Genomic DNA, 25,466 nt, shown 5'->3' on the forward strand with positions numbered 1-25,466 from the left:
TTCAAAGCTGACGTGAGTGATGGGATTCATGTCCATTAATTATAACTTTTTAAAAGTCTTTTGAAAAGAAATAATGTGTTTTAATTCATAACACACTGAATGTTTCTTTGTTATTGTGCTAATCTTGGTTGATGGTGAAGAAAATCTTACCTTGAAATCTCCACAGGGTGATTATGTAAAAGAAGCCAGTGAAGAGTAAACCAGACAGTGGTTAGATCTTTCACAGGAACAAGCAAGGCTAAAATCTGTCCCTGTGACTATTGTTGGAGGCTGGTTTCTTGGCAAGGACTGATAAAAGATCTTCATACATCAGTTATATGCAACCTGCCCAAATTAGAAAGATTTTCTTACTCCTTTTGTTTCCTTTGGTGTTCTGTACTCTCTTCTCATGCTCTCCTTTCTCCCTGTGGAAGCCTGATCTGATAGAAATTGAGAACAGAAAGTAAGTAATTATAACATTCCTGAAAATCCTATTTAAAACCCATTTGTTCCTTTTTTGTTTTCAGACATCAACCTTGAACAAACATCTTCAGGACCTGATGGATGGATTGACAGCCAAGGTGTTCAGGACTTATAATGCATCCATCACACTACAGGAACAACTAAAAGCACTGACAAATGGTAATGAGCTCCACCATAGTGTGGATCAGATTTTTAATGCTCAAAAGAGAAAGAACAGTATAGGTTATCCTCCTTTTTTAACTGTTGCCATTGGCAGTGTAGCAAGATTAGCAGCGCTTGGGTTTGGGCACTTGGTCCTACCACTACTTAACTTTGGACGCAGGCAGAGAATTCAGCCTCTCTGTACCTCTCAGTTTCTTCATCTGTTCACTGGGATAATGATCCTTGCCTTCCTACGACTGTTTGTATTGTCTTAAATTGCTATAGCATTGTAAGCTGCCCTTATTATCTATTAAACAGTTAATCATTGGAATGGCTGCTGTGTGTAGTATACTAAGTAGATAACAAGGTATAAGATACAAATTTGGAAAAGATTGGAAATAGCTGGTAAGGGAAAGGCAAGAGTTTCAAATGACCTAAGGTTATACAATGTAAAATTAGCTTTGTGTTTGGTATTTTAGTGGTGGTAGTAGCTTTTTGTTAGTCAACAAGCCTTTATTAAGGGCCTAATATTTATTAAGGGCACTGTGCTAAGTAAGTTCTGATTTTACCAAGAAAGGCAAAAAAACCAGTCTCTGCTCTCAGGGAGTCCATGGACTGATTGGAGAGACAACATGAAAATACTGTATGTACAGTCAAGATATAGACAGGATACATGGGAGATCATCTCGGAGAGAAAGCACCAAAATTAAGGAGGTTTGGGAAAGGCTTCTTATAAAAGGTAGAACTTTAGATGAGGCTTGAAGGAAACCAGGAGAGCTAAGAGGTGAAGATGAGGAGAGTATTCCAGACATGGGGGGCAGGCAGGCAGTGAAAATGTCTGGAACTAGGAAGTGGGTTATCTGGTGGGAGAGACATTGAGGAGGTCAGTGTTACTGGATCACAGCACATGGAGGTGAGTAAGATGTAAGAAGACTGAAAAGATAGAAAGGGACCAGGTTATGAAGGGCTTTGAATATCCAACAAGATTTGTCTTTGATCCTGTAGATAACAGGGAGCCTGGAGTTTTTTAAGTAGGGAAGTGACATGATTAGACCTGTGCTTAAAAGAGATCAGTTTGACAGCTGAGTGGAAGATGGTCCAGAGGGACAGAGACTTGAGACAGGAAGCCCAACCAGCAGATTATTGACCTAGTGTAACAGGTATGAGATAATGAGGCCTTGTACAAGGGTGGTGGTGTTGTCAGAGGGTAGAAGAAGTTATTTACCAGCGTAGAAAGAAGAGTACTTGATAGTTGATCGAACATAATGAGGAGTTGAGGGTGACACGTGGAAATATGGTGTAATTGTAGTGAGTTAGACCGGACTCTTTTAAAACAAAATAGGTAGTGTGGGAAAGATACAGCACACCAGTTTGAGAAGATGCAGGGTCAAAGGAGGGTGTTTGTAAAGGTGAGAGAGACCTAGGTTTGTCTTAGGTAGTATTTGGTAAATTGTGAATGCCCTCCAAGGGTCAAGCTTCTGTTAGAAATGGGAGCAATTGGTCTTAAGGGTATAAGGGACTACCACACAGCACTGATGGTTTGATTAAAATAAGAAAACATACATTTGCAGTGGACCCAGTTGTGTGACTTTCTCCTGTATCATTCAGCAGGAGTTTGAGTGGATAAAAAGAGGGTAATGAGGCTATAGCAAAGCTAGAATAGCAAGAAGACATGGGATCAAGGGATTCAAGGAAAGAGGACCATGTGAAATACTACTAGCCACTTAGTTGGTGAACATTGAGGGTAAGAGAGACTAGAGGTCAGAGTGAAGATTAGTGGCAGTGAGATAGAGAGACAAGTGACAGGACAGGAAGCTGTCATCATTGAGGGCAATTTCAGATTCCCATATCATAAAGTTATGGTGATGGGAAGATCTTAGTTTGACCATTTCTGTGAGTGTTTGAGATAGAATGAAGGGATGGATCAAGAAAGTTGAGATTGAGGAATTGAGGATGTTCAAGGGGATATCATGCTTGTGTGTTGAAGCAACCAATCATGAAGGCCTGGATTAGGATGGAGACAGATCCAGGCACTAACCTAGATGATAAAAATACATAGAGCCATAAGGGAAAGGTTGCTGAGTGATTTCATCCATCTGAAGATCTGGAAGTAGCTGGTGTGTCTTGTCTGTGCTCAGTGTGTTGGCAAGCATGAAAAAAGAATAACTGTTACTTGAGAGGATGGTCTGAGATGTGGGGGCTTCTGGAAAGAACCAGGGAAGAAGGCATATAGGTTGACAAAGGGCAGTTTGTTCATGATAGAACAGAGGGCAGAGGAGGAGCGGGACTGGGCAGTGATAGCAAAGAACTGGGGATGAAGTCAGATGAGATGCTTGAGTCTCCGTGTCAATTCTTTTGCTTGATGCTAACACAGGGGCAGGGGGAGATAATATTGTATGCCTAGAAGAGAGCATGCCTCTACGGTATGCATTGGGCTCTTGATTTAGTTTAGATTCCATGTCCGGGACATAGTCTTGGCCATGAAAAATCCTGATGTCTGGGTAACAGCTTTCTCTCGAGTTTGGTTGACTACTGAGCTACCTTCCCACATGGTTATAATCCCTGAGGTTGAGGCTGCCTCTGAAGCCAATCCTGAAGAAAGGGCTAAGGTTGGCAATCTCCCATCCCCTGGAGTGTGTGATGTAAGCTTATTTACGTATATTTATATGAATAGCCCATATTTTCCCCGTTCTTTTATTTTGTTTGCTGTTTATTTTCTGTTTTCAGTCTTTTGACTCTTCATGACCCCATCTGGGAGCTTTGGGTTTTCTTTTGTTTTGGTTCTTTTGGCAAAGATCCTGGAATGGTTTGCCATTTCCTTCTCCAGCTCATTTTACAGGTGAGGAAACCGAGGCAAACAGAGTGAAGTGACTTGCCCAGGGTCACACTGCTAGGAAGTGTCTGAGACCGAATTTTAACTCATGTCTTCCTGACTCCAGGCCTTGTACTTTCATAGCATCTTAGCATTTTAGAACTTGATTGGATCTCAATCTGTCCACCCTCCTTTAAAGATCAGGAAGTCCTTTAGAAAATTGAGGCCCAGAGAAGTGAGGCAACTTTTTTTTTTTTTATGTATAAGGTTTTTTATTTTTTCTGTTACATGTAAAGATAGTTCTCAACTTTTGTTTATACAAGCTTTACAATTTCAGATTTTTCTCCCTCCCTCCCCCCTCCCCTAGACAGCAGGTAATCTGATATAGGTTATATCTATATATCTCTATACATATACATATACATATACATATATACACACACATATATATACACATAATAACATTAATCCTATTTCTGCATTAATCCTGTTACAAGAGAAAAAATCAGAGCAGTGATGCAAAACCTCAAAATAGAAAAAAAAACAAAACAAAAGAAATAATATGGTTCAATCAGCATCTATACTCCACAGTTCTTTCTTTCTTTTTTTTTCTTGGATTTGGAGATCCTCTTCTATCATGAGTTCCCTGGAACTCTTCTGTACCATTGCATTGGTGAGAAGAATATAGTCCATCACAGTAGGTCAACACTCAATGTTGATGATACTGTGTATAATGTTCTTCTGGTTCTGCTCATCTCACTCATCATCAGCTCACGCAAGACCCTCCAGGTTTCTCTGAACTCTTCCTGCTCATCATTTCTTACAGCACAATAGTATTCCATTGTATTCATATACCACAACTTGTCCAGCCATTCCCCAATTGATGGGGACCCCCTCAACTTCCAATTTCTTGCTACCACGTAAAGAGCAGCTATAAATATTTTTGTACATGTGGGTCCCTTTCCCCCCTCCATGATTTCTTTGGGCAAAAGACCTAAAAGTGGAATTGCTGGGTCAAAGGGTATGCACAGCTTTATTGCCCTTTGGGCATAATTCCAAATTGCTCTCCAGAATGGTTGGATCAGCTCACAGCTCCACCAACAATGCATTAGTGTTCCAATTTTCCCACAGACTCTCCAACATTTATTATCTTCCTTTTTTGTCATTTTAGCCAATCTGATAGGTGTCAGGTGGTACCTCAGAGTTGTTTTAATTTGCATCTCTCTAATCATTAGAGATTTAGAGCATTTTTTCATATGGGAATAGATAGCTTTGGTTTCTTCATCAGAAAACTGCCTGTTCATATCCTTTGACCATTTCTCAATTGGGGAATGACTTGGATTCTTATAAATTTGATTTAATTCCCTATATATTTTAGAGATGAGGCCTTTATCAGAAGCACTGGCCTCAAAAATTGTTTCCCAGTTTTCTGCCAAAGTGAGGCAACTTTGCAGGTTCATGCTACTAGAGTTCTTTCCTCCATTTGGGAAAAACCAGATGACTCTGTATCATTGTGAAAGTGTGGTTAAGAAATAGCCATCAGGGTTCAAGTAGTCAGTTAGGCTGCTGGAGTTGAGAAGGGAGGCAATATATGTTTGATTACAACTATGAACACATTCTTCATATTCATTCCTTGGGTTCTTGTTCCCCCTTTCAGTATTTTCTTCGTATTTTGGCTCTTATAAAATGTGTCTCTGCATCTTCTAGCTGAAGACAACATAGCAGCTAAAATTTTGTCCTACAACCGAGCAAATCGAGCAGTAGCCATTTTATGCAACCATCAGCGGGCAACTCCTAAGACTTTTGAGAAGTCCATGCAGAATCTCCAAACAAAGGTAAATGGGTAAAAATTACTAATAACTTGTAAATGAGGTAGTTTTTAATTGACCCCTCTCCACTTTGAAAAATTCTACCTCTATCTATTACGAGGGGATCCAAGTGGGAAAACAGAACTCATATATTGTCACATGCTGGCTGTGCCTTTCTTTCTCTGCAGAGACACTCCTGAGCCACTGTTTTGAATACATCTGGAATTCTAAAACACTTAAAACGGAGACTAGTAAATCTTGACATCCATTTGTCTTCTGGAGGTGTGGCCATATAGGTTCTATGGGAAGTAACTGATACCTCTCCCCTATCTCTAAGCCAGGTTTCTAGAAGTCATGGAGCTATTTTTCAGGGAAGGTTTCCTTTTTGGAGTTCTCTTATCCCACTGCTGATGTCCAGTTACCCTTTTTCCAAGCCAAGATGGTTGTTGTCCCAGATAGATGAGGGAAGGTGACTTTGTTCCAGGTTCCTGCACATTGACCTAAGTATAATATCTCCAAAGGTACCTGATGTTTATTTCTGATTACGATGTGACTTAGAGCTTTAGAGTCTGATTTCTAACCAAAAAAACTTGTTAGGAAGTAGTAGTGGTCCACTCAGGCATATTATGCCAATGGGTTAGAGGTCATTGTATCCAGCCCCCTCATTTTACACATGAAGAAACTGAAGCACAGAGAACCAAAGGGAGTAGATGGCAAAACTGGATTTTAACCCAGACCTGCCACCTCCGAACCCAGTACTCTTTCTTCTCTCCCTTTTTTTCTTTTCAACTAAGTACCACAGTGCCTTTATACATGTAAGCTCTAAGTGGAGAAGCCCCATAGTATGGGGTGGCAAGAGCACTGGACTTGGCCACTGGGTTTGAATCCTGTGTCAGGATTCTTTCTACCACTGTGACCTTGCAATTCACTTAACCTCTCTTTGACTCAGTTTCCTCATCTTTAAAATTGGAACTAATTCCTGCCCTTAGTAACTAGGCCTATGAAGAGGAGCAAATGAGATAATGTATTTTCTTTGTAACTCTAAAATTCTGAGTTGTTGTTAAAAGCAGATAATGTGGGGCTTTTATGTTAATGCTAAAGTATTTGTAATTGAGAACATGATTCCCACTTCCTTTTTCTTTTCTTTTTCTTTATTTGGCAGGGCAGTGGGGGTTAAGTGACTTGCCCAAGGTCACACAGCTAGTAAGTGTCAAGTGTCTGAGGCTAGATCTGAACTCAGGTCCTCCTGAATCCAGGGCTGGTGCTTTATCCACTTTGCCACTTAGCTCCTCCCCCCCAACTTCCTTTTTAAGATTTACTAACCTTCATTTTTAGTGTTTTAGAATTCCAGATTTATTTGAGATAGTGGGTCAGGAGCATCTTTGCAGAGAAAGAAAGGTACATTTGGCATGTGATAGTTTATGAGTTCTGTTTTCCCATTGGCTGCCCTCATAATGAATAAAGAGGTGATAATTTTTAAAGCAGAGAGGACTTGAATACAATAGCTAAAGGCCCATTTTGAACCAATAGTGGCTGGGTGTTCAAAGAGTTATCTGGGGAAGGGACACCTGAATCGTTCTGCTTGGCCCTCAATGGGTGAGAGGTTGCAAAGGCAAATTTTGGCTCCTTATGAGGAAAATCTTGGGCAGCTTCAGAAGGCAATGGGATCTCCTTTACCAGGTGGCTGGGTGACTGCTGGTCAGCAATCTTGTAGAAGGGATTCCTGTTGACAATCCATTTAGCCTGGGCTCTCTTTGAGGTACCATCCAACTCCTATGATTTTCTGAGGAAGGGTTTTTCTAATGGAATTTTCTTTTGAAGATTGATGCTAAAAAGGAACAGCTGGCCATGGCAAAACAGGAGCTAAAGAGAGCAAAAGCTGATGCCAAAGTGAAGAAGGATGTCAAGTCTAAGAGGTAAGCGCAGCAGGTCTGCACAGATGCATCTGGTGGTGGCTGCTGTGTTCCAGCATTCATCAGAATTGATGAATTATCCATTGTTATTAAAATGTTTTCTAACTATTAATCAGGTATGGATAAATATTAAGTTTTCATTTTCATAAGCTTGTTTTAGCTGGTCTGCATTTTGTCATCATGCTGATTAATAACTGATCAAAGACTAGTAGGTAATGGTTTGGGGTACACAGTGGTTCAGGGGAGAAGAGGACTGGACTTTGAAATCAGAGGATAGATACACTTAGACTCTAGACCCATCACTTGGTGACCTGGAGAAAGTCACTTCCCCTCTCTGTCTGTTTCCTTGTATGTAAAATAAGGGGATCAGACTTAGTTCTTTAAAGTTATCCTACAGGTAGAGATTCCATTAGACTTCCTCTTTAGACTAGAAAATCCACAAAGGCATGGGCAGCATTGCTTCCTTCTCTATTGGTTTCAGGAATTTTGTGCCAAACTTGCCCAGAGTCAGGCAAAGAGACAGAGAGAGAAACATTGGGGTGTAAATAGCAAGAGAATATTACTAACACACAGTAATAGCAAGACTACAGGAGTTGAAAATACTTACTTATGTCAGAAAGCCCAACAGTTTGGGACGATGGGTGAGAAGAGGAAGAATTTTATATAGCCATGCTCCTTTAAGACATCCACACAATTAGGGTGAACAGAATAGATTTTTATCATTTTAAAATTTAAACTTTGGGGGCAGCTAGGTGGCACAGTGGATAAAGCACCGGCCCTGGATTCAGGAGGACCTGAGTTCAAATCCTGCCTCAGACACTTGAAAGTTACTAGCTGTGTGACCCTGGGCAAGTCACTTAACCCCCATGGCCCTGCAAGAAAAAAAAAATTAAACTTTAAATTTAAGACAGGAACAAGAACCCAATGGCGGCTTAGCCCTGCCCTCAGCCAGAATGGCACCCTGTGGATGGCTTCTCAATAAGAATTTCTTTTTTTCTCCATCAGTGAGAATATATAGGGCCAGAGGGTAGACAAAGTCCTTTTTCCATCGGGTCCTGTTCCTGAACTATAGCTTCTTTCCCCCCACTGGAGAAAAGAAGCACTTGTCCTTATTTTGTTCAAGGTCACAGGTGCACACTGAACATTTTAGCCACTAGATCTTATGTGTGCCAAGCTAGCATATGGAGCAGTCTCGGGTTCCACAGCCAGTGTTGAGCTGGTAAGTTCGGACTCTCTTATCTCCTAATTCCCAGCTTTGACAAGCAAGGTCCATTATTTACCAGTCATATGTGAAGGAAGAGAAAGACAGTCCTGTTTGTTCTGTTGGCTTGCCAGTGGATTGAGAGATGCCAACCTCTCCTCAACAGTGAATGGCAAATGAGAAGGAAGAGAAATCAAGATGATAGGAATTTTCTTTATATCTTCTGTTACATCATTTTTTTGATAAAATTGATGCTGAGAGTCCAATTCTTTCTGCCTGTAGCGTGCCAAAGAGCTCAGTGGGTACAGGAAAGCTGAATTCTGGCCTCTGCTCTGCAGGTGTGACCTGGGGCAAGCCTTCTCTGGATCTTCTATCCCCTTTTCATTGTTAGATGGGTGCTAGCTAAGCTCTCTTCTGGCTGTAACACTTTCAGCTTCCCCTCCACAAGATCATAGGAGACATTGCTTTTTCTGTTCCCATTTATTGAGTAGGCTGCTTTGGAAGTAGACAGATGTTCAGGAGAGAAGGTGATTTAGTTCATCCTTACTCTTTTTTTCCCTAGTAATGTTGACAAGAAGAAAAAACTGCTGGCAAAGTTAGAAGAACAGCTCATGAAGCTGTGTACCCAAGCCACAGACAAAGAAGAAAACAAGCAGGTCGCCCTGGGCACATCCAAACTCAACTACTTGGATCCCAGGATTAGCATCGCCTGGTATGAGAAGCCATAAAGAGGCTAGCAGAACCTTCTTCTAAATGTGCACTTTTTCAGGGGTCTTAGGTTGTGTCCAAGAGAGATGGGGACCTACTAGTTGAAAAGACAGAAGCAAATGATTAGTTTTCATGAGACCTTTTGTCATTTAATAGTGACCCATCTGTTCCTAACAGTGCTCTTGGCCCATCCTTGATCCTCCTCTTGTTCCCTGTGTAGATTTTTAAAAATAACCCATGTTGGGGCAGCTAGGTAGCATAATGGATAAAGCATCGGCCCTGGATTCAGGAGGACCTGAGTTCAAATCCGACCTCAGACACTTAACACTTACTAGCTGTGTGACCCTGGGCAAGTCACTTAACCCTCATTGCCCTGCAAAAAATTAAAATTTTAAAAAATAACCCATGCCCTTATTTGTAGTACTTGGGTTACTCACTATCCTTAGCTTTTTCTGACCTTCAGTTCACAGGATGGTGTCCCACTTTGATATTCATCTTCTAGTCCCTGACCTTGCTTTCCTTTTCACACATGTATTTGCAAAGTCTGAATTAGTCATTGAGGTCCCTGTGCCCTAGAACCAGAATGCTCTCCTTCCCTCTCTAAAACCGATAGGAAAGAATACCTCTAATTTCCCCTTCCTCTCCTTTCTCTTCTCATTTCTCCTTTTGTTATGATTTAACTTGAGCTCATGTAGCATTTTTTTCTTGTAACTAATAATGTACGTACCATGCAATATGTTGGACCTTTCCACAGGTGTAAGAAGTTTGGCGTGCCAGTGGAGAAGATTTATAACAAAACCCAGAGGGAGAAGTTTGCTTGGGCAATTGATATGGCAGATGAAGATTTTGAGTTCTAACCTAGTATTTCTGCATCTATTTTTGAATCGTTGAGATTTTCAATTATTAAACAACATTGGGAGGAATTTTGTACAATGAAGTATTTTACTAAAGATATATCTGGTTCTGCAATCTGAGTGTTATTCCTGCTTCCTGAGTCTTGGTCAGAAACATAACAGGGAGCTCCTTTCTGGTGTGACTGCTGAGGTCATCAGCCTTTTGTCTTTTCTAGCTTCTGGGACACTATTAAGTTTTATGACAGAAGTCCATCTCTGTTGTAAGATTTGTCCTTTTAATTTATTGGTAATAATGAAAACCTATAGAGAAAATTCAAAGCCAAATACTCTGTGTTTGTGTGTAAATAGATTTTTAGATATTAATTGTGTTTCCTTTTTACTCAGTAGAGATTTCATGGGTTTTCTAAGATGCAAAGTCCTATATTTATTTATCTAAAGGGAGAAATTTAACATTTTAATCATCCTTAGTCAGAAACTTATGCAGTTCTGTTGCTAAGGAAACAGTCAGCATCATGAATCAGCTGGGACCAGAACTCGAGTCTCCTAATTCCCATTCCAGAGCTTTCTGTTGTAATAGTCTGTAGATTCACAAAATTAAATCTGGGTGAGATCTTATAAACCATGTAAACCAACATCCTCAGTTGGGAAAAAATGCCAGAGGGAAAGAAGGGAGACTCAGATATTTGGAAGAGTGGAAGGGACAGGCAGTGAAAGTTGTTGGCTTTTTTCATGCCTCTACAGGGCCTCTTCCTGCTGCCTCTCCATCTCCATGCATAAGGTGAGCCTGATTTCACACTTGAATCTCTATCCTTTCAGCTCCTCAGCTTCTCAAATTAGAGAATTTGAAAAGGTCTCCCCTCCACACCCCACACCCCACATCCTCAGCCTCTGGGGAAAGCATGTCTTAAGGCCAGGATCCCATTTATCCTTTGGGTGGTATACACTGACCATTTCCCTTCGAGGCTTAGACCTCTACCCAGATGAGAAAGTATGTCCTCTGCCCCACCCCTAGGGTTCACATGAGCCACCCAGAAGACTCATTTCCATAGTGTCCACATTACTACTCTGGCAAAATATTTGACCAAACAGTTAATCAACAGATGTTTATTGGACAGCTGACTCTTGGCCAGGTTCTTTAGGGGAACAGTAAACATGTAACACTTGGTCCCTCCCTTCAAGGAGCTCCCAGTCTTAACAAGGGTTGACAAGACATACACACAAATAAGATAATCACATGCTCAAATGCATGGTATTGACACTAAGTATTTTTAGAAACTCATGAAAAATTGCTAAGTACTAGAATAGGTAGAGAAGGTTTTCTGGAAGACATGGGACCTCTACTGGACCTTGTAGGATAAGACAGGAGGAAGGAAGTGGTTTCAGATGACAAGAATGAAGGCTCAGAAGTGAAAACAAATATGCTATGTGTTAATAGCAAGGAAACAGCCCACTGTGGTGGGCTACAAGAACGGACCATGAGCCTTCAAGACCAACCCAAGTAGTTTGGTTTATATCCTCTAGACAGAATCCACTGAAAGATTCTGAGCTGAACCATAAATGTCAAAGTGGGTAGATTAATGTGATGGTTGGGTTTGGAGTTTAGGGAATGACTGAAAATAGGGAAATTGGTTTTATTCAAGGATAATGTGATGCAGCCCAGAAGAAAATAATAGCGAGAAGTACGAACAGAAGAAGTAACACTTGTGATTATTGCTCAGTCCCCTTTGCTTCCATGAATGCTTGCTCTATTGATTCTTTTTTTATTCCTTTGATTTGTCCTGAGTAGGGAAGGGAGAGGCCTTTGAAGACTTGCCTACAGCTATCAATTTCATCAGTGACTTGGCACTCATTGATTGCTTCTTTATAGGTGACTTTTCTAACACAAAACCAATTGGATAGGGTCTCAATCCTTAAGGCCATTATAATTTGAGAACTATTTGAAATCCAATTAAGAATTTTCCTTTACGCATTCACCTGAAAATATTGTTTTCCGAGGAGTATGTGAACTCTTTAACTAAAGGCTTTCCCACAGTTGTACTCAAGACCTCTCTTCGTTCTGAATCCTCTGGTGTTCAGTGACATCAGAGTTAAGCCTAAGCATTTTCTCAAATCTATTACGTTTTCTTGGTTTCGTTTCCATGTGGATTCTCTGGTGTTCAGTAAGTAACGCAGATTGATTGAAAGCTTTCCCACATGCATTACATTCATAGGGTCTTTCTCCTGTGTGAATTCTCTGGTGCCTAATGAGATTGGAGCTCTGGCTGAAGGCTTTGCCACATTCTCTGCATTCATATGGGTTTTCTCCATGATGTATTCGTTGATGTCTAACAACATTTGAACTATGGATGAAAGTTTTCCCACATTCATTACATTCATAAGGTTTCTCTCCAGTATGAATTCTCTGGTGCTTAATAGCATCAGAGCTCTGACTGAATGTTTTTCCACATTCATTACATTCATAAGGCTTCTCTCCAGTGTGAATTCTCTGGTGACGGATAAGATTTGAACTCTGGCTGAAAGCTTTGCCACATTCTTTGCATTCATAAGGTTTCTCTCCATTGTGAATTCTCTGATGTCTAACTACATGTGAGCTGTGAATAAAAGTCTTTCCGCAGTCACTACATTCATACGGTTTCTCTCCAGAATGGATCCTGTGGTGTTTAATAACATCTGAGCTTTGGCTGAAGGTCTTCCCACATTCCTCACATTCATAGGGTTTTTCTCCAGTGTGAATTCTCTGGTGTTTAATAATATCTGAATGGCATTTGAAGCTTTTCCCACATAGATCACATTTATGGGGCCTCACTTCTTTGGCATTTCCCTGATGTTTAACAAAATTTGAATTCTGATTGAAGTTTTCCCCAGATATATTCTGTTTATGGGCTCCCTTCCCTCTGAGAGTTTTCCCAGACAAGGAATCTTTCTGCCTCTCTGAATTGTCCTCAGTCTTACAAGATTCATGGAACTCTGTTTCCTGGAGTACATCCAGGAGTTCTGAAGATGGCAGCCCTGCATGACGTGATACCGATTCCTCAGGAAACTCTTGCTTTGGGGTCCATTTTTCCTTCTTAGCACTGATCTCATAGCCTAAAACAAAACAAGACTTAAATGTTATCTAATTGGGGGGGGGGACATTTCTAAAAGAAGCCATATATGATGGATGTTAAAAGTACTTTTAAATGTATTAAGTACTAAAGAAGGCAGCATTGCTACTAAATGGAAACCCATGGCTATTTCATGTTTAAAGCCCTTCCCAAACTAGCACCTCTCTTCCTCCCTTTCCAGTCTTCTTACCCTTTACTTACCTTTGCGCATTCCACTGTGCAATGACACTGGCCTACTTGCACTTCCTCACACTGACTGTCCCCTCCATCCCAAGTGCCTTCCTTCTAAAATTACCTCTCATCTATACCATGTACATCTCCTATATACGTATTGGCTTATGTGCTACTTGCCCCATTGGAATGTGAGCTCCTTGGTGGCAGACACCATGTTTTTACCTTTATTTAGCTGACTGGCTAAATAAGTAAAAATATAGACTGGGTTAAAAAAAAAACACTTTGTATTAAATATATATTTTTAAAAGACAATCTAGGATCTATAAAGAATTGACACCTTTGGGTCAGCTAGATGGTGCAGTGGATAAGGCACTGGCCCTGGATTCAGGAGTGCCTGAGTTCAAATCCGGCCTCAGACACTTAACACTAGCTGTGTGACCCCAGGCAAGTCACTTAACCCCAACTGCCTCACCAAAAAAAAGAAAAAAAAAGAATTGACACCTTTTAAACAAGCACTATTCTCAAACATGATAAAGCTACAGCAAGTGATTCTCATTTTTTTAACCTATCAACCAATTTTTTAAATATTCAAAATCGGGGGGGGGGCAGCTAGGTGGCATAATGGATAAAGCACCAGCCTTGGATTCAGGGGGACCTGAGTTCAAATCTGGCCTCAGACACTTGACACTTACTAGCTATGTGACCCTGGGCAAATTACTTAACACCCATTGCCCTACCCAAAAAAAGTATTTGAAATCAATCAGAAATAGAAATTTTTAAAACTTCAAGAAGTCATACAAAGTAAAGGCTTAGAGCTGGAAGAAACCTAAAGGTCATTCAGATGAAGAAACAGGCGTGAAGAGGTGAAGTAATTTATCTAGGCAGTATTAAGTAAAAGAATCTGAATTTGAACCCTGGACCTTTGACTCTAAATTCATTGATATTTCCTCTGAAATCTTCAAAAAGCTGCTTTCCCCAAACACGGGTTGCATGTCAAACTATGCCAGGCATGTTTAGAACTAAGCCAGTGGTAGAACCTCCAGAGTTCTAAACACTTTCACCACAGCAACCAGTTCCACTCAGTTATTTAGAAAGTAATCCTGTCCAGAGCCACGATCCAGACAGGAACTTCATCCTGAGTTTCTGTAATACTGGAGAGATCAAATTTGCTTCCTTGCATTAAGATTTCTAACTTGGTTTTTTGCCTAAATTTTGAGAATTGGGAATAGGCCTTGGAGGCCAGGGATGTTACTGGCTCCTTTCTTAGATTTATTTCCTATGAACTTCTAGGTATCTCAACTGCAATTCTTATCCATTTTTGCAGCTATTTTCTGTTACTAATTTGGGGAATAGATATAAGCAGTCTTCCCTATCTTTTTTATTTTATAGCTCTCTTAATTAAGTTTACAAAACATTCAGTAAATATATATGTCAGCTTTTGTTAGTTGTACTCCATTCTTAGAAGTCCAAATTCCAGTCTCAGACACCATTTTCTAAGCCAGCTATTCACTTAGCAAATTTATTTCTTCTGTATCTCTTGCTTTCAGTCAGCAAAAGTGAAGTATAAGCCTATGGTCTTCAGGTGCTCACCCAAATTTTTCATAAACATTAGCAGTATTTTAAAGTTCCTTTTGACAGTATCATTCATACCCACATAAATCAACAGAAGAGTCATCTGTTTTGATAAATATTGGAAAGACTTCTGTTGTCTTGGATATGTGCTTCAGAAAGACAACAGACCTCTCTGCTGTGGTTATCAGGCTGACAATGAACTGCCTTAGTACTCCTGAGGAAGGGACCACCAACTACTCCCAGTTGCTTTTCTCCTCTCCTGTCTTCTCTTTCTTCTCCTTTTGACTCTTTCTGCATGATCTCTCACCTAAGGTTCTACTAGGTCATCCTTTGGAGGACTTTCAATAATTTCTTTCTTCTCAGAGCATACAGCTCCCTCTTCTTCAAAAAGTCTTAAATTTATTTAAGTTCTAATTTACACCTGTCTTTCTTCTTTCTTCCTTCATGTAACAATCTTATACTCTCCAACATTCTGACATGGATCAAGTCTCAACCCTCATCTACCTCATACCCCTCTTTTCCCCCACTGAAACCTTGCCTCTCCTTAGCAACATTTCATTCTCTCTAAGAACCTGGTATGCAAAGAAACATCCTTTGAGTCTTTTCTACCTCCTCTAAGAGGAAGATCAATCTATACTTGGAACACAAGTCTTTTGACCATGGTAAAAATGCAGGTATTGGGGCAGCTAGGGGGCACAGTGGATAAAGCATTAGCCCTGGAGTCAGGGGTACCTGAGTTCAAATCCGACCTCAGACACTTGACACTTACTAGCTGTGTGACCCTGGGCAAGACACAACCCCAATTGCCTCACCAAAAAAAAAAAGAAAAAGAAAAAAAGCAGGTATCAAACATTTGATGGAAGTCAGTCCACAATTTTCCCAGCTCCATACTATTTGAGAATTTCAACTTTGTTTTTTTTAACTCCTTGTGGGTGTTTAAGCCTCCACCCAGTGCAGCCATTTTACAATTCATTCCTGGAACAGTTGTGGAAAATTCAGTATAACAAGACCACTAGGGGCAGCTAGGTGGCGCAGTGGATAGAGCACCAGCCCTGGAGTCAGGAGTACCTGAGTTCAAATCCGGCCTCAGACACTTAACACTTACTAGCTGTGTGACCCTGGGCAAGTCACTTAACCCCAATTGCCTCTCTTAAAAAAAAAAAAGATCCAACCAGATCTTAAAGTAAAGAGATACCAAAAACACAGACCCTCTGGCTCTGACAAGTTTAAGCACGTCTTTATGAACATGTGCAGAAAGGCCAAATGTGTCCTTAGGTTCACCTTATGAAGAGTGTCAGGAAGTCGGCCTCAGCAGAGAGCCTAATGGCTACAGAGAACAAACCCCCATGAGAACCTGCCTCAAGGAAGACGAAAAAGCAGCTCAGTTTAGGAAGGGATTATCACCTCTCAGGAGGCATGGTGGAGTTCTTCTATGGTGGGGATAGAGGCCACAAAGAGAGGAAAAGGAAGGAAGAAGCCCTCCTTCTACAGCCTACCAGAGCCCTAGGAAAGGCCCCCATCCTAGGGGTCAAAGGCACCATAGTAAGCATTCAATTCACGCTTTTTCATTCATTTATCTATCTCATAGTAAGCATTCAATTCACGCTTTTTCATTCATTTATCTATCTCACTCCACACACATCAGGCCTTCTGAATTCTCTTATTGCTTACCTCCCTGAAGACCTGGGCTCCGCAGTTCTTCATCTCCTTCCAGTTGGGAAATCATTTCAGGTTTAGAGACTGGAAACTCTATAAATGGGGGGGAAAAACTTTGGTTTATGCTGGGAGTATAGAGCCTTTTACTCTAAGACACAAGTGGAATTCTTTTCTTGGTGGGGAGGATAGATTGTCAGCCAGGATGCTGTGGTAAGTAACCCAGGGCGACCTAAATTAACCCTCTCTTTCCCATCCCAGGGTTGTGGTAAGCCTCTTTCTATTACCAGCACTTAGCACAGTGCCTGGCACATAGTAGGTGCTTAATGTTTATTGACTGACTGACTGGCCCAGATACTATGGGACCTACTAGGGCCAGTCTGAGTTAATTTTGCCCTCATGTGGATCGAGCAGAGGGCTTTGGAGACAGTACCTCTTGCAGGCTGCTCTCACCTAGGAGTCATTGAGTTTGATTATAGTAATTATTTGTCTACTTCCTCCAGCTTTAGTGGTCCACTGCATCAGATGTAAAACTGCTTCTGGAATGGTAACAGAAGAGAATCTTCTTCATGGAGTTTAGAAGGAAAGAAACGAATCCGATCACAGATTTAAAGCTGAAGGGACCATAAGAGGTCATGTGGTCCATCCTTTTGTTTTACAGCTAAGGAAAGTGGGGACCAGGGAATTTCAGTGACTTGCCCAAGGTCAAGAGGTGGAAGAGAAGCATTTTGAATCTGGGTCCTCTGCCTTCCCACCCTAACATGAGATAACATTAACAAACCCTTTGCTAAAACTTAGGTAAATTTTGTCTACAGCATTTCCCTGATCTTCCAATTTAGTAATTCTATCAAAAAAGGGAAAAAAAGTTAGTTTGACATGAGTAGGCTAGTTATTAGTTCAGAGTTAATCAGAGTCAAGCCAGTTCTTTCTTGTAAACACTTTGTGGTTTTTTTTAGATGGTCACAAATACTACATTTTAGAATTTTGCCAGGAATTAAGGTTGAGATCACTGGCCTATAACTTACAAATTCTCTCACTCTTCCCTTTTGTGAAAATCTAAGAAACTTTTTCCCTTCTATCTTCAGATACCTTTCCTGTTGTCTGATTAGCTTTCAGATATTACTGACCGTAGTTCTTCAGTCACAACCACCATTTCTTTTCATACCCAATTAGATATAGTTTATTTGTACCAAATGACTTAATTTCACCAGGGACTGCCAGGTGCTCTCATACTATCTTCCTACTTATCCTGAGTATCAGCCATTTTTGTTCAGTTGTTTCCAGGACAAAAGTCATTCTCCTTGGCAGGGAAAAAAAGCAAACAAAATGAGTTGGTATGTGATAGAAATAGGACAATGGAGGGATTTGAGGTCTAAGTATTTCATGTCAATATGACTGGAAATCCGCAAGGATGATGTCAGAGAAAAAGGTAGAGAGAAGATTAGGAAGTGGCACCAGTGAGACTGGAGTGAAGGTGGTCCCAACTCACTGGATAGACCTCAAAAAAGCAAAGGTCACTGAGGAATGATCACGTCACCACCAGGTCGTATTAGAACTGTGAGGAGTAGCTACATGGGAAGAGAGTTGCAAGGGACTTCAGATTTGTGAGGGACCACAGAGGTCATCTAGTACAACTCATCCACACAAATAAGAATGCCCTCTAACAATCATTATAGGTAGAGTGTGTGTGAGTGTGTGTGTGTGTGTGTGTGTGTGTGTATGTGAGAGAGAGACAGAGAGAGAGAGATGGAGGGGCACACCCCTACCTCCTAAAGCAGATTATTGCCTGAAATACTTGAAGATGTAGAAACATTTGTTTACAATAGAGGTGAGGTCCCAAATGGAATAATGGGCAAACAAGCAGTAGAGTGAACCGGGTTTGGGGGAAGGACGGGAAAATTAGAGGTGAACAGTGAAAAGAGAAATAGTATGATTAAAGGCATGATTCTTTTTTTTTTTCTTTTCTTTTTTTTTTTTTTTTAGTGAGCCAATTGGGGTTAAGTGACTTGCCCGGGGTCACACAGCTAGTAAGTATTAAGTGTCTGAGGCTGGATTTGAACTCAGGTCTTCCTGACTTCAGGGCCGGTGCTCTAACCACTGCGCCATCTAGCTGCCCCTAGGCATGATTCTTAAAACAGCTGAATGGGTGATGGGGAGTTATTGGAGGTAGGCATGACTGAAGGGGGTAGATTTCAGTTTAACATAAGTAAGGTCTTTCTTTTCTTTCTTTTCTTTTCTTTTTTTTTTTTTTTGCGGGGCAATGGGGGTTAAGTGACTTGCCCAGGGTCACACAGCTAGTAAGTGTCAAGTGTCCGAGGTCGGATTTGAACTCAGATACTCCTGAATCCAGGGCCGGTGCTTTATCCACTGCGCCACCTAGCTGCCCCAAGTAAGGTCTTTCTAAGGATAAAAGTAGTCCAAAATTAGAATGAGCTGCCTTGAGAGGCTGTTCAAAGACCGAATGGCAAGCCTCCTTTTGAGGAACATAGGACATAGAGCTTAAAAATATCTTAGAAATTGTCTAGCCCAACCCCTCATTTGTTTTACAGACACAGGTCTAGAGTTTGCACCTAAAACCTCGTCTTTTTTTTTTGTGGGGCAATAAGGGTTAAGTGACTTGCCCAGGGTCACACAGCTAGTAAGTGTCAAGTGTCTGAGGTCATATTTGAACTCAGGTCCTCCTGAATCCAGGGCCATTGCTTTATCCACTGTGCCATCTAGCTGCCCCTAGAACTTCATCTTTACAAGATAATCTGTGAGAACCTCCCAAGTCCTTCACAGCCTGAAGTGAGGCAGAGAAAGGTCTGGAAATTGCGGTGATGTGGAAGGTTTGTGGCTGTACCCCACAACATGGTGTCTGATCTTTTTGGTCTTCTATATCATACCAAAAAGACCCTTAGTTGGCCTGTTGTGGGCTCTGAGGTCACCACTTCTCTTACAGAACCCAAGATTTGTCTTCTTAATACCTCCCACATCTTGCCACTGCTATTGCTCTAGGAAGGGGGTTGTTCATCTTCCCCACTATGGCCCCTCTAACTTTCTAGACCAAAGTGCTCCTCCCTAGCCACTACTCCCCTCTTTGCTGGCAGGGGCTCTGCATTTATATTTGTATCCCAGGGCTTAGCACATTGTCTGGCACATAGTCAACAAGTAACAAATGCTTTTTCATTCATTCTAAGAGGACAGTGAGTATCATTCTAAGAAACGAGTGAGTACCATGGTGATCATGATAGAAGCGAAGATGAGCCTGGGGGCTCGGGGGTCCAGGTCGTACTCCAGGTGAGGAGAATGAGATGGCAGGTGGAACAGGAGGCGACCTGCTTGGTGGACCCAGGGCTGCCATCTCCAAGGACACTTCCTGTTGCTCTGCACAGACAGGACTCAAAGAAAAGAAATACTGTCCTGGTAAAATGAGAAAGGGAGACCATATGGAAATTATGATGGAAGTCTAAGCTCCAAGAGAAATGGTGTTTAAAAAAAAAAAAAGCCCCTCAGTTTGAATCCCAACTCTGAACAAGTCATTTACCTTTCAGAGCCTATTTCCTTATTTCTGAAATGAGGGAGATGTACCAAATGATCATGGAGATCCTTCAAACTCTAAGTCCTGTGGTAGGAAGCTCAGAAACATCCCTAAAGATGAATAGAGTCATCTCTTCCATGAAGTTAAAAGATTAAAAAAAAAAAGAAAGAAATCAACCTAGCAAAGAACCAGGTACTTTACCCAGCTATCAGATTTTAATGCCAGTGTTAAAATTTTAGAAAATCACAAACCAGCACTGGTGTAGATGCCAACAGGGAGACAATAAGGAAGGAGGAAAACACCCAAGGCTAGCATGTATTATTTGTACTGTATTCAGCTTAGGCATACTCACTGGCCATTAACAGGCTTCAGGATCCAAGGACAGCTGAAGGTATCTGTCCCTGGGATCTGGAATCAGTCTGTTCTGCTGGGAGTAGGCTGACTCTATGCTGAAAACCTTGCCTTTGTTCTTTTCTTGGGTGAGATAGATGGGCACTTAAGTCCAAATGGTATACAATGGACCCTATGTCTCCAAGAATTCCAGGTACACCCAAATCTGGGTTTTGGGATTTTATTTATTTGTTTGTTCTGGTCTTCTTTCCTATACCAAAAACACCCTCAGTTAGTTTGTCTGGGAGGTGGCTCTTGAACCACCATTTCTCCTTCTGGTGATTAAACCTATGGGGCCTAAGACCTGTTTTCAGAATGCCTCCCACATCTCATCACCAGAGATGATGAAATAGCTCTGGGCCAATTTGTTGGGCTGGTGGACGATGTAAATACATGTAAGTAACATGTAAATACCAACATACCATGTTATCTCCGGTAACCTGTCCAAGGTCCCATCCTGAACAGGGATGGTGGCATTTAAAGGGCCTGGCAGACCCACTGGCCAACATATCAAGTTCTCGACATTCAACAGTAGCCAAGCAGGGGGAACCAAACAGATTTTTGCCTTGTATTGGTATGCCTTGCTTTCTGGGAATTTGGGACCATTCTGGACCTAGAAGTGGAAAAGGGTGAATGCCAAGGAGCTCGGTCTAGGATACTCAGCTCTCCTAAACAAAAGGAATAGATTTTATAGAATCTTAAAGCCGAACAGGACTTCAGAGGAATCCCCTTCAGGCTCCTCTGAAAGAGAATCTTCCAGTTTAGATTTCCATTTCGCTGTTTTGTTAGGAAGTTTTTCCTTATGTCTAATCAAAATTTCTTTTCAGCTTCCCCCTGGGCTGGGCACTCTGCCTGGATATAAAAATGCACATAATTTAATGAAGATGGTCTCTGTTTATATTCTATTGGAAAAGTACACCTAGAGGGAAGTGGTGACCAGGAGTGTAGGCTAAGAGGTCACAGAGATGATGAAAGGAGTCATAGATGACAAATATCTTCTTGATGTAAGTGAATAGATGCCCCAAACACCTGTTATAAGTCTCTGCTCTGGAGAATAAAAGGCACTGGGAATAAAAATATGAAAACTGTCTTCAAAGAGCTCTCTGAGGTCCTTTCTCCCTTTGAGTGATGCTTCCCCCTCACCTCTTCCCAAGCATCTCCCTGTGTAGGAGCCAGAGACACAACCAAAAGGGACCTCAGGGTTATCTAGTCTGAAACCATCCAGTCATATTACAGCTGCCCGACTGACCTCCCTGGGCCTCCATTGGGAGATCCCTCTCCTCCTAGCCTTGCAGAGCTCTGGGGAAAGTGACCACTAACACTCACTTAAAAGCTGCCCAGACAGCAGGAGATCTTGGGACAAGTAACTGGAAGAGACTTTGGAAACCATTCCACCCACCTGCTGTATGTAGACAATAGTAAAATGAAGCACAGAAAAGTAAAGGGCTTGCCAAGGGTGATGCCAAAGGACAAAGGCTAGACTCTAACTCTGGCCCTCAGATGCCCAGCCCTGCTTTAGGTCACCTCCAGATCAGGGTTGGCCCAGTGCTCCTGACTCTCTTCCCAGCGGAGGGAAGTCCCTGCCCCGCAGCTTCCTATCCCCTTTCCCCTACCCGAGTAGAGGGAGGTGCCCAGCCCGTCCCTTGTTCTGTCCCGTCCCCAGATGAGAGGTGGTGTCAGGGGTCTCAGTTGCAGATCAGGGAGACCCCGGCGCTCCACTCTTCCCACCCTTAGATAGGGGAGAGTTCTCCCGCCACCCTGCCCCAGTGCCCCGCACAATTAGCCCCACCCGTCCCGGGGAAAGTTCTTTTCCGTCCTATCCCCAGTTAACAGGGGTTCAGCCAGCTGATCAGGAGGGTCCCTGAGCTGCACCCGTCCCTCCCCCAGGTAAGGGGGCGGCCCCCTCTCTTGGACAGACCAGCCTCTGGCTGAAGGAGGTCCCTACAATCGTCTTCAGGTCGGGGTAGGGCTCCCCGCATTCTGTCCTGCCCCTAAGTGAGGGAAGTTCCCACTCTCTGTCAAGTGTGTGTGTGTGTGGGGGGGCGCTCTCTACGCTCCCAGGGGAAGGAGGGCCCTGCGTTTTGTCCGGTTCCTTCCCCGTGCTCCGTCCGGACCCTTCCCCGTGACGAGGAACCTTCACCCAGCCCCAAGGGGACCCCAGGACACAACCGAAAGCAGACCCCGCCCGGACACGCACACGGACCCATGGGTAAGGGCTCCCCTACACCGGGCAGGGAGCGCTTTGGCGGGACCGCGAACCCCGAGGGCGGCACACACTGACCAAACATCCACAGGCCCCGAGCTTGAGCCGAGCCCCCCGCCGGAAGTGGACCCTCCCCCCTCAGGGGAGCTGCTATGCCCAGGGTCCCCCCTTCTCCCCCCAACACTTCCGGGGTATTCTCCGGAACTGCAGGAAGCTCTTTTGTCAGATTTCAGTCTGGGGGAGAGGGGGAGGGGCGGAGAGGGAGGTCCTTGGAAAGGAACAAAGAACTAAGGCAGAGAGAGGACCAAAGGAGGCGGGGGTCCGTATAGCAGAAAAACCTGGAAAAGGGGGTGGAGGGTTAAGAGACAGGAAGTGCAAGAATTATTCACATTTTACAGAAAAGGAAACCGAGGCCAGGGAAAAGATGTGCCTGAAGTCACACAACTCTACTCTGGGCAAAACTTGGGAACAGGATCACAGTGGGAGAAAACCCAATTTTCCTTTGCATCTTCTCAGGATGTAGATTATTGTAGTGCAACCTTTGTTATTTTTGTACCTGTGTCTACCTTTCCTCCAAGTTCAATCCTCCCAATATCCCTAACTTTGGCTCTTTAATTTTACATTGTAAAAAAAGAAGAAGAGGGGAAGCTAGGTGGCACAGTGGATAAAGTACCATCCCTGGAGTCAGGAGGACCTGAGTTCAAATTTGGCCTCAGACACTTGACACTTACTAGCTGTGTGACCCTGGGCAAGTCACTTAACCTTCATTGCCTAGCAAAGAAAAAGAAAAAACAAAAAAAGATTTTTACATTGGGAAATTTCAGAATGTAATTTTGCCTATTACTAAAATATAGCTTGTGTCTTAATCTCCACAGGTTAATAGTATATAAAGTACCCTCCCTTGTAATGACGAATAGCAGTTACGACTGGTGGGGTGGGGTTGGACGATCTGACAAGCCTATGCAGCCTGTATTCCTTTTCAAAGGTCTGGACTCACCGGAGCCCATAAATAAGGCCTGAAATACATAAAAGGCTCTGGAGGCCATAAGCAATGCAGTTCTCATCATATTCTGGTGAATCCAAACTTCCACTGGTCCTCCTCCCGTTTGGACTTCTCTCAGAAGGAAAATAGACTTGGGACGGCTTGTGAGCAACCCCTCACCATCTGCTCCCCCAGGTCCCTCTAACTGTACAGCCACATACATGATCCTCTCTTCTCTGAGAGACTGGTACTGCCCAGGAACTCCTATTTTCTCTCTACAAGCCTAGGATCTCTCAAATTCTGGGTTACTAGAGGGGCATCTCCAAAACTGGCACTGCCCAAGAAATTCTCTCTCACATCCAGGAGGCTAAGGCTCAGGAATTCAACATTTGTCAGAAATCCCCTCCCTTCTCTATGTAGTGGGCACTCCCTCCACTTGGACCCTGTGGTTTCCATTGCCACAGCTGCCACATGGTTGATAGTTTATGAAACTGCTTCTCTAACACTGATGCCAGGAATTCGTAAGTGGTTTGGATGAGTCCATGTCACTTACATATGCCCAGTCCAAAGGAAGTCATTAATGGGAGCAAAGCCTTTTTTCACATCTTCCCCTCCCGCCTGAACTGAAATCTGCTTCTAGCTCTTGTATACTCAGAATATCACAGAAAAGGTCGTGTGTGCGTGTGTGTGCGCGCGCGCGTGGGGGGGGGGGGGTAGGGGAAGGGATCAACTTCCCCTCATTCCTAAGAGTGGCTTCTTTATTTACAGGCCCAGCAGAAAGGATGGTTCCTCCTATAGGAATTTGAATTCGTCAATTCACCATGGGAAAAGACCCAGTTGTTGAGAATTAATCAAGAGCCATATCCTCCATCTTCTAAAGGAGATGCCAACTAGTGTAGTCACGCCCTCGATAGAGAAATATTTTTGAAATGCTTGGTAGCATTTGGAAATAAAGTAGATACCCATCAATGGAGGAATGGTTTAAAGAAAAAATAAACCCTGCAGTACAAGTATATAATATGGACTATTCCTGAGCTGTAAGAAATGATGATTATGAAGAATTAAGAGAAGCATGGGAAGGCTTATATGGGAAACAAACATATACCACAACTACAATATAAATGGAAAGAACAACAAAAAATAAATGGAATATTATGTAATTATAAAAACCAAGGTTGACCTCCAAAATGAGAAAAAAATGTACTTTTCCTAAAAAAGAAAATCAAATTTAATAACTTAAAAAAAAAAGAAAATGCACTTCTTTCTTTGCAGAAGTAAGGAACTGCGGGTATAAAATACCAGGCTCCACTGAATATACTGGTTTTGCCAAATTGCTTTGGTCTTTACATCTCCTTCCATGTGCTCCTCCAGGTCCCTCTAACTGTGCAGCCAGAGTTTCCCCTGAGGGTCAAATCTTGTAACAAAGATTTTAAGAAAAGAGAAAAAAACACAATTCAGCGCAACTAGTCAACACATCAATATTCTGACATAAATGCAACCTTCTCACTCATTTCCCCATCTCTGGAGATACACTTTTCCATCTCCTCTTCAGGAATAAGCCTATTATAATTAGTGTTCAGTTTTGGTTTTGTCTTTCTATTTACATTGTCTTTTTGTGGGGGGGGGGAGGGGGCAATGAGGGTTAAGTGACTTGCCCAGGGTCACACAGCTAGTAAATGTCAAGTGTCTGAGGCTGGATTTGAACTCAGATACTCCTGAATCCAGGGCCAGTGCTTTATCCACTGCACCACCTAGCTGCCCCCTACATTGTTTTATACCATGTGTATATTGTTTTCTTGGTTAAGCTCAACTTTATTTGCATCCTCTCATATCTTCCCATGCATCTCGGAAGTCTTAATATTCATAGTTTCTTTCCAATACATTCGTGTTCTAGTTTGTTTAGGCATTCCTCAAGTGATAGGCCTATACTTTGTTTCCAGTTCTTGCAACTACCAAAAATTCTTGAATA

General features: G+C 42.3%; 2 protein-coding genes across 2 annotated transcripts in view; one reads left to right on the forward strand and one right to left on the reverse strand.

Moving 5' to 3' along the window:
• Nucleotides 1-11,188, forward strand: part of TOP1MT (DNA topoisomerase I mitochondrial) — a 51,306-nt gene extending 40,118 nt beyond the window's left edge. The window contains 5 exon segments of the mRNA XM_043975913.1: nt 507-621; nt 5,123-5,250; nt 7,045-7,139; nt 8,900-9,049; nt 9,800-11,188. Of these exon segments, the coding sequence (XP_043831848.1) occupies nt 507-621; nt 5,123-5,250; nt 7,045-7,139; nt 8,900-9,049; nt 9,800-9,902 (591 nt within the window). The 3' untranslated portion in view covers nt 9,903-11,188.
• A 317-nt stretch (nt 11,189-11,505) lies between these two features.
• Nucleotides 11,506-23,720, reverse strand: LOC122745812 (zinc finger protein 391-like). Its single transcript, XM_043991264.1, has 5 exons — nt 23,513-23,720; nt 22,594-22,719; nt 19,619-19,804; nt 16,421-16,498; nt 11,506-12,986 (listed from the first exon to the last, which is right to left on the reverse strand). Exons 1-5 carry the CDS (start codon nt 23,718-23,720, stop codon nt 11,938-11,940), a joined length of 1,647 nt encoding a protein of 548 aa, XP_043847199.1. The 3' UTR covers nt 11,506-11,937.
• Nucleotides 23,721-25,466: the final 1,746 nt, after the last annotated feature.

The sequence above is a fragment of the Dromiciops gliroides genome, chromosome 1, assembly GCF_019393635.1.
Source record: "Dromiciops gliroides isolate mDroGli1 chromosome 1, mDroGli1.pri, whole genome shotgun sequence".
Taxonomy (NCBI): domain Eukaryota; kingdom Metazoa; phylum Chordata; class Mammalia; order Microbiotheria; family Microbiotheriidae; genus Dromiciops; species Dromiciops gliroides.